At 36.1% G+C, this 9,757-nt stretch overlaps 1 protein-coding gene across 1 annotated transcript; it reads right to left on the reverse strand.

Moving 5' to 3' along the window:
• Positions 1-5,166: 5,166 nt before the first annotated feature.
• Positions 5,167-7,095, reverse strand: LOC107588768 (H-2 class II histocompatibility antigen gamma chain-like). The gene is made up of 5 exons (XM_016277003.1): positions 6,906-7,095; positions 6,677-6,756; positions 6,407-6,434; positions 6,119-6,325; positions 5,167-5,629 (listed from the first exon to the last, which is right to left on the reverse strand). Exons 1-5 carry the CDS (start codon positions 7,078-7,080, stop codon positions 5,583-5,585), a joined length of 537 nt encoding a protein of 178 aa, XP_016132489.1. The 5' UTR covers positions 7,081-7,095; the 3' UTR covers positions 5,167-5,582.
• Between the last annotated feature and the right edge of the window lie 2,662 nt (positions 7,096-9,757).

Genomic DNA, 9,757 nt, shown 5'->3' on the forward strand with positions numbered 1-9,757 from the left:
ATTTATTTATTTATTTTTTTAGTTTTTAGTTTTCCTTTAACGTCATTGCTCCACACTCCATCCTAGTAGGTGGCGGTAAATGCACCTAAAGCTGGTTTGCCAACCGCCATAAAACGTCAAAGAAGAAGAAGAAGAAGGTTGGTGCGCCGCCGAACTTACCTAGACGTTGTTTCATAAGTCACTTTCTGTTCTGTAATGTTGATACTGTTCTCGATTACGGTTTAGCTATTTTGCATAGCGTTTTTGGACAGCGAGATCACGGAAAGAAAACAAAATATGATGTTTCGTACTGTTTTAGCTGGTCTCATTGGCGCAAGTTCAACAGACATGAGTCAGTTCCATGTATTTTTTATCTGTCTGTTATGTTAATAACTTGTGCTTTATCGTATCCTTAAATGTCCTTTAACAATACTTGACAGAAACACGTCTGATAGATGACTCATATCGCTGACAGCTATGCTGGGGTTGCTTTGTTGTTGGCTTCTCAGTATTTGTCTTTCTTGAACAGGATCCATTCAGGCAGCTGAAAGCCCTGTCTCTGCTTAAAGACCAGCTCGATAACATTCAGCGTCGGGTGGAGGATCAAGTCGGAGTTGGGATTCCACAGGTAACGGTAGGACTTCAGATTTTTGTCATAGGCTTTGTCCAAATACCCACACTTGCAGTCTTTGCCCAAATACCCACACTTGCAGTCTTTTTCTGCCAAATTATTTGTAATATCGAATTATTATATTAATATTTAACTTACATTGGAAAGGTTTCCGTGACCTCTCGCGAGATCTCGGCAAAAAGTCTCATGATTTATTTCCAGAACATGATGCATGATGGGATACACTTAGCCTTGAATAGCGCTCTGGAGCGGTATTCGAGATAGTGTGGATTTAGTATCCGTTAAGGGCACTGCACTTTGGCATTTTGAAGACATGAGACAGACTTGCACACTTACTTCCTGTCGCGCGCACGTGCTCTCAAGTGGCCAAGAACACAAGTGTGGGTATTTGGACAAGGGGAAAGTCAGCAATTTCTTTTTTCTTTTTTTTTATTAATGAAAATAGAACAAATAACAAACAGAGCATAGCATAAGACAGTCAGTGCTATACAAAGTGTGACATTAATTAGTAACGGGCACTGAAAATAATGTCATAATATTTTAAACATGTTAATGACTTTTTGTTTTTTAACAATTTCAGAGAAGATATAAAACAATCAAATTCCACTAAAAATACCTTAAATATTGGGGATGAATTTAAGCATTTTTGTTTATGTATATAACATTTTGCCAGTAATATGAATAAATTAACAATGTATTCAAGACCTTTGTTAACATTGTTTTCATAGTACACAATAATATCCTTTAAAGGGAAAGTCGGCAATGGACCTCTTTCACGCACTGCGATGACGCATTTCCGCAACAATTAACGTCGTAAATCTAGCATGTTTATTCCCTCCTGGGTCCCAGGCATAGACGTCTGTCCTCTGTAGAGGACATTATATTTGAGGGAATACCTCTGAGACCATACATGCCACAGTAAGTCTGGATGTCCTGTACAGAGCACATACAGGGCTTTTTAAGAGATCAAAAATGTTTGGAGGTTTGACCATAAACACTCTCTCTCCTTGGTCTTTAAAAATGACCGATATTAACAGAATGATCAAAATTCGCACTCTTAGGGAAATATGATAATTATGTTTTGTAATTTTGTAATTATCAATTAAATCGGACTAATTTTCAAATTGTAAATAAACCTTTCAGGAAAATGTTATGGGGTTTCAAATCGGAATATGAGTTTTTGTTATGAAACCGGGCATACTTGTCTTCTGTAGAGGCCACCAGGACAAACAGCATGTTAATGAGGCATTTTGGGGAGACACAAGAAGTCAATAGGGAAAGAAATTAATTATCAATCAATATATACATTGTATAGAATGGGAATACCAATTTATGGACAGTTATGCACATATTGCATAAAGTAAAATAGTATATCAAATCATTGTTATAATTTTCAAAACATAGTTGAGAATCATCTTTGTACAAAGTTTGGTTAAAAATAAACTGAAAACTAAAATAAAACATTGTTTTTGCCTACACATGCCCTTTCATGTCTATCTTTTTTGTTTTGTTTTGAATAATTAGTCCTGACATCCTCTACAAAGGACATAGAATAAAATATGAATAAAGATATTTTTTCAAAGATGTTTTTTTTCTCCATTTGTTTCTTATGCTCCAACAAATTGAATGACATAAAAAACAACAAAATTCACAAAACCTTTTTTTTCTTCTGGTTCTCAGGAGGATATTTTCATTAGAAAAACAAAAAAAATGTGAACACTGCTGTGAGAGTGCAACAATGCCAGTCAAGTTTTTCAGCAGCCTTGTTTCCAGAAGTATTTTTTTCTATTCTTTCTTCCCATAGAGATTTAAAAAGTCTTTATCAAAAAGCCATTAACTAGCCATCTCTGAGGTGATTCACAACACTACAAACTTTGATTTGAAGCAAAAAAGTATTTGAAAATCAGACAAAATTGCGTTCTTTACGACGTAAATGAGGGAAAGAACTACAATCCCAAGAATGACAAAATAAAAATAATGGATAAATCTAAAACTGTTGATTATGTATATTGAAACAAAATATTTTATGTTTATTGCAAAATATGCATTTATATAGACTCGAATATGCCATTTGCAGTGCATCATTCATGGGAGTGGAAGGCACTAAAGTCGAGTTCCTTTGGTGCAAATTGCTTGTTTTGATTTTCTACAAAGATTTCTTTGGGGCAATGTTGTTTATCAATAAGGAATTCCAATGTTAAACATGATTGCTTATAAAAAATAAGTTTAAATAATCTGGACAGAACTGGACTGTTGCACTTTAAACCGCTGTACGCTCAATTTTTTTTACTCAATATTCAAATTCAGTGTTGGAGTATGTTCCAATCCCGTAAATGTGAAAAGGGTCCATATGATCATTTTGTTTAATGAAGTTCTGTGTTCAAGTTTCTCTCTCACTCACTGTTTTTTGCCCTCTTCCTCAATTTAGGGTGGAAGTGTGCTCAGTTCTCCCTTCCTCAAGGGCTTTTTGGCTGGGTATGTGGTGGCAAAGCTCCGCTCCTCTGCAATCCTGGGAGTTCTTGTAGGAACATGCACAGGCATCTATGCTGCTCAGAGCTATCAAGTGCCTAATGTTGAGCAGTCCATAAAAAACTACTTCAGCCCATTCAAGAAGAGATAGAGGGAGCCAAAATGATACAAACTCAGAAATGGTGCCTCATCCAAAAACTTCAACATGTACCTCAACTGAGGTGCCACTCATCAGACCACATAGAATAACTGGATGTATTTAGATATTTTGGTGTCTAAAATAATTGAGCTTCTCAGGTTAGCAGTTTTATATAGTTTTCTATTTAAAATGGGGTAGGTCTGTGCTGTTACAGCAGCTTCTTTTTTGAAAGACTCTATACCTAAATTCCTTATGATGGTACAGATGGCCAAAGCTTTATCAGTCCTTAATATGCTTCAAGTGTTAATGTTCTGTCTGTTACATAAATATTTTTTTTCTTTTAAATAGAGGTTTGCACTAAAACAGTCAGGCACAACACACTCTGTAAATAATGTCTGCCATTGAACAATTCCTGTAGCTGTCAAATGGATGGTACAGATGGCCAAAGCTTTATCAGTCCTTAATATGCTTCAAGTGTTAATGTTCTGTCTGTTACATAAATATTTTTTTTCTTTTAAATAGAGGTTTGCACTAAAACAGGTGAACAATCAGGCACAACACACTCTGTAAATAATGTCTGCCATTGAACAATTCCTGTAGCTGTCAAATATCAGATTGCTGGACTCGAGTAGCTGAAGCCTTTTATACATTTGTTGGATAAATAAATGTTGCACTTTACCACACTCAACTCTTCCACTTCTGCTTGTATTAAATATTAATGAAAGTCAGCATTTTGGAAGTGAAACAGAAAACAGGAAGCAGTCCAGTTAGAAGATGAGAACTGATTTTCAGATGGCGTATTGAATTCAGTGGTGTGGTTTTAAAGTGTAATCCATATCATAATGCATACCTTTTCTGTGTAAAGAATTATTTCAAAAGAAAAGTTTTGAATAATAGGAATTATTTTCCTTTGCTTTATGTGAGTAAAGTTTTTTTACTCACATTTTTGCCATAATGTGTGATAGATTTTTGGATAGATTATTTTACATACATTGCATGTGTTTTTACAAGAATTTTTGAAAATGTATTTTAATAAACAAAACCTTAAATTGGGTCAAGAAAATGTATGGTCAATTATTTTTAATTGGAAAAAATGAAGAGGCAAAGAGACAAATCCTTAAACATGTTTTGGAATGTCAGACCATGATATACAAATCAATGTAATTTTAGTAAGATAAAATCCCATATGCACCCCTCTTATGCCATCAGAACTCTCTCTCTCACACACACACACACACACACACACTTGTGCAGTATTGCCAAAGCATTGGCCATTACATGAGCAATGAATAAAATAAGTAAATAAATGGATACATGTTTTATAAACAAGAAATAAGAAAGTGATCAAGACAAAAAAAATACATTGAGACATTAAGAATGTGATAATATTTCAGACTTTAGTTTTGTCCGCTGGCTGACTCTCTTAGTTTGTGGCAAGCTGTTACAGCTTTTGATGCTGTTGTGATCAAGCTGGAGTTTTCTCCCGATGTATGTCTTAATTTTTCTGGATTTGGTAGAGCCATAAAATTAGGTGAAATTTTGGGAAGTAGATGGAATGTTCTGATAGTGGTCACATTGCAGCAGGAAGTGTTCTTCAGTTTCCACAGCTCTCTGAGAGCACAGTGAACAGTCTCTGCTCTGGCGGCTGCTATCTCCTCTCTCTATAGCCAGACAGTGATCACTCAGTCTGTATTTGGTTAGTGTCTTTCTCACTTTATGCTCTTTCACACAGCTCTGCTGGTTTATTATCTTTTCAGTTGTACATAAAGGTCCATCTATTTTTGTAATATCTCTGTGTGTTCTAGCCTTAATTACAAAGGTAAATGTAAAAATCCAAAAATATTTGCAAAGCATCTTTGGAGCCATGCAAAAAAACATCAGCCTTTAGACTTTGCCATACAACTTAAAGTTACAGGAATTTGTCTAAATCAGACACAGAGCACACAAGTAGTTAGTAATTAATTTTATTGTCCATCTTTGTTAGCTATCCATCATCCAATTTCAGCTATCTTTCTATATATTACTTAGCTCTCTTGATCCATTTTACACTCACAATAAAAGAACATTAAAGGTTAGTTAAAAAAACAAGCCATCCAAAATGCCATCAAGTCAAAGCTTTTCATAAAAGGTCAACACAGCTGAAGTTAATCTACTATAGTCTGTAATAATTACCAGTACAATACAAAACAATTAACTTTATTTTAGATTTCTGCTATTGTGACAGCAACATATCTTAATAGACTGAATGAAGAAGTTTACCTCAAACCAAACCATAAATCTAAAGTAAATGTGAAAGTACAAGTGTTAAAGTTAAAGATACCAGAAAATTATATTTATGTTTTAACTGCTCCTCGCTGCTCCTTTTCACTGGCCATCTGTCCCCACCAGAGACTCCAACACCACTTTATCAGCTAAAATAAGGAACAGTGAAGAATGATTTATATTAGAGTTGCATATCATATAACACCACTGACTACATTTTAAATGTGAAACTGCTAAATGAAAACAATATGCAAGTGAATATGCTGTCGTAACTGTGAATAGCATTTCACATGTATTTGTTGCTGCTGTAAAGAAACCTGCCCTTTTTCGCAGAATTTCGTACCTGCTCTCCAAACTTGCATATTGCCAGAAAAAAAAACGTTTGAGGAATGTGGGAAAGAAACAGAAGCCAGTCACTGTACCATCAGAATGGTTTTTGAAACGGATATTTAAAAAAAAAAAACTTACTTACAGTTGCTTTAAATTATGTGACACACATAAAAGGAAAACTGTATTTTATTTCTTTTTGAAGATGTAGCACATTTACTACTCTTGATATTAATATAATTAATGTGAGTAGGTCATGTATGCCACAGAATAATTCAGCTCCCATGGCAACACAGATATTCAGCTCATACCGGAATTGAAGCCCTGACACTTAGTATCACTGGTGTTAGTCAGGGAATCATGAATCTCAACGCCGTTCTTGTCCACACACCAGCACCAGTCAGTCTTGTCCCAGCACTGCTGGGCCAGATAGTCTCCATTCTCATCACACCTGGGGCGGAAGGATGGCAGGAGACCCTTGACCTCCCCAGAAGCCTCCTTCTGGCACTGGGTGAGCTCTGTGGGACAGAAAATACATATATGTGTGAGCAAAGGACATGAAACTGCTACTTTGATTCAAAATGGCAAGATCTCGATACCTGGTTTAGGAGTTGAGGAAGAGGAATCCTGAAAAACAGAGCATAATGACAAAAAAAAGCATGAATGAGATGAGAAATCTGTAGATGGCAGGATTTATATATTCCATAATTTTATATTTTCATTTATCGCTTCCTGTTTTGATAGTCATCATTTCTAAAGCAAAACCATTTGAGAAACACTGCTTTAAAACTTGATTTCGTTTTCTAACTCAATCCTGACATCAAGTGGCCGTCAGCCCACATTAAAACACATTCAAGAGGACAACTTACCTTCTTCTCCTTGGGCGCCTCCTCATATGTCAGAGCGAGAGAGCTCATGGGGAGATGCATTTGCAAGGGGGCACGCATGACTGCACAAAAAAAAAGGAAGAAAGTCTGTATTATTATGCTTTCATTAGAGGACATCTGTGGTAATGGGTTAAGGGTGATTTAAAAGGTAGCATGATGAGAGGCCCATAAAATAAAAATATTACAGTGGATGTAAATGAAGCTCACTGACCAGACTTGCGGCTGATCTCCTGCAGGCGGTCGCTGCGTCTCTCCAGGGTGTTGAGCTGCTCCTTCTGGCTGTAGGCCATGTAGGCGGTGAAGGCCTGACCTGCGATCAGTATGCCAACCAGCAGAGTCACTCCTGCCACCTTCAGGGCCTGATTGTTAGATCTGTTAGGAAACATAAACCAGTGTATTTAAATGAGTGAAATGCTATGATGACATGTAAAACACTAGCAAATTATGCTTTAAAAACAGTTGCCAGTCCTCAAGTGGGCAGAAATGTTTGATGATAAACTTTGGTTTACATTAAAATAAACGTTTTATTAAATATTCTGAGCACAAGAAAATTGAATATGAGTGTCTGGTCATTTAACCCCTTAACTGTCACCGTCCCACCTGTGGGACGTTTGGCACTCTTTTTTTTTGTTGTCCTTTTTTTCTATAAAATCTTTTAGTAATCATCATCATTTAGATTCATCCTGTGAAAATCATTTTGAAATCGGACATTGCGTTACCATGGAAATGGTACTTTAAAATCTTTTGGCAGTCTCCTCCCCCTTAGTGGGCGGTGTCAAGTGTCATTAAAAAATGTATTACGGTATTTTACAATCAAAACTTTTTATAATCTTGACAATATACATATCATTGGAAACGTCTGAGTCTCAGGATTCCACAATTAGTGGTATTTTGAGATAGAAGTAAGATTTACAGTGGATGGCACCCGGTGTCTGTTTGTGGTATAACGCAATAAATAAAATCTCACAGGAACCTCAATTTTTTTCATATCAACTTCAAATTTGGAACATAACTTATTTAGACACAAGGCTTTAATTTTATACCAATTTTAGAGTAAAACCTGTTATGTAAAATATTTACTATATAAAAAATCAACTAAAATTAGTATAGCGCATTTTCTTTACAGCAAATTTAAACGTCTATAACTTTGTGATACTTTATTTTTTTTTTTTATTCCACTTTTGCAATAATGCTGCTGATTGTCTTCTTTAAAAAGAGATCAACCTTAGGTCAGTATTCCAAAGTGTTCATAAATTACAACAATTTAAGTTTGGATAGTGCACTTTATTGCCCGGGGAACTCAGGAAGACGCTCAGGACAGTTGACGGGCCACTGCTGCGCATCGTCACGAAAGCTTATCATTTGCACATGTCTTTAAGCCTGGCCAATTTAAACATTCAAAAGAGTTTAAGAAATTCAAACACAAGACGTGGAAAAAGTCAACTGAGTAGGCTACTCGCGTGCCGTGTTCTCACGGACAGCAACACCGAACCGAGCTCTACTTCACGTCCTCCTGCACCTGAACGAACAAATACAAATCGCAGTTTAAACATGCAAACAGAAAAAGATGTGAAAGAGCCCAATTCAGCACCCTCGCGGTGTTCTGTGCGCACAGGTCGCACGCAGAGAGACGCGTCTCAAAGCGCTTGAACACCGAAATTAGCCTCTTCTCGCTTTGTACCGACAAATACATACAAAATTATGTCAAAATACCCGTCTTGGAAAGTATCCTCGAAAAAAATGTCTTAAGTGAAACTAAACCGTTGAGAAAGAGATCGGATGTGTATCATTATAATGGATGCATTGTCTCTTAAAGTGACCGCGCCTAATTTACTAGCTGCTGTCGGTGTCCTTAAAGTCGGCATGAAACGAAAGTAGCAATTGTCTTTTTTTTCTCTACTGTGACATCAATCCGAGTGAAACTGCATCTGAAATGAGAGGGCAGGACTTGATTTTGTCCTTCGGGAATTGATTGGATCATTGGAAGTTGGGGCGTTGCTAACAAAATGGAGGCAAATCTGAATGCCAGTTTGCAGTTAGTTGTGAGGGTATTTCTCTCCACTGGATTCACCGCAGACACCCTAGCATGAAGAAATGTTTTATTTATTGAGGAAGACGAGGATGATCAACGGCACAAAACATGCCTAAGTAACAGCGTGCACGCGCGGATGACTGAGCACGCACGTCCTCCATCAGGTTAAGTCATATTAAGAGTAATGTTGTGGTAATATCCTAATATTCTTTCCATTTTTAAGGGTAGTGTACTCCCCCATGGCTTGCATCAGCACTGGTCAATGCATTGATTTCTATAAAGTGAAGCATCAGCTTCAGCTTTTCCCCCTGTTGTTTATCCCAGCATTTACCCCTCACATCACTAGCTCCGCCCTTGCTCCATAGCTCGTGACCGAAGAGAAGATGAGTCGTTTTGAGGGGGAGGGGAGGTTAACGTATTTGATTAAAGATTATGAGGGCACATTAATTAAAAAAAAAAAGAAAAAAAATTATTTATAATAAACACTACAGTATTCCATAAAAAAATAAGAATTTTCAATTTTGATTTCATGCCAATTTTAATGTTAATCCAAGAAAATGAAAGAAAATCACTCACTTCTCTTAACTGAATTACTCTCTTACAAGAATGAATCCACAGTCAAACCAACAATTATTCAGACACCAGATATAATTTAATTTGATATTTCTTTTGATAATTTGATATTTTTTATATATATTATATGATATTTTTTTATATTTGCATGACACTATAGTTCATTTATGTAAGTGAGTATAGCAAAATAAAGTAAACTGTGACATATTATACCCAAAAATTCTTCATACAGTGGACTACCAGTAAAACTGATTAAAAATTTGGGACCAAAAATTATTCAGACACTTTGACCTGACCATGTTTTGCTTAAAGGGGTCATATGATGCTTTTTTTAAAGATCATTATTTTGTGTATTTGGTGTAACAGAATATGTTGACATGCTTTAATGTTCAAAAAACACATTATTTTTCAAATACTGTACATTATTGTAGGTCCTCTATGCCCCGCCTCTCTCAAAC

The sequence above is a fragment of the Sinocyclocheilus grahami genome, unplaced genomic scaffold (assembly GCF_001515645.1).
Source record: "Sinocyclocheilus grahami isolate Dianchi unplaced genomic scaffold, SAMN03320097.WGS_v1.1 scaffold107.1, whole genome shotgun sequence".
Lineage (NCBI taxonomy): Eukaryota > Metazoa > Chordata > Actinopteri > Cypriniformes > Cyprinidae > Sinocyclocheilus > Sinocyclocheilus grahami.

Bases quoted from the DNA above. Each gene is read 5' to 3' on its own strand.
- LOC107588768 (XM_016277003.1), bottom strand. From the start codon at position 7,080: ATGTTTCCTAACAGATCTAACAATCAGGCCCTGAAGGTGGCAGGAGTG. The intron at 6,435-6,676 runs GTAAGTTGTCCT...TCTGTTTTTCAG, and splicing joins AGGCGCCCAAGGAGAAGAAG to GATTCCTCTTCCTCAACTCC. The intron at 5,630-6,118 runs GTATGAGCTGAA...TCCTTATTTTAG, and splicing joins GTGTCAGGGCTTCAATTCCG to CTGATAAAGTGGTGTTGGAG.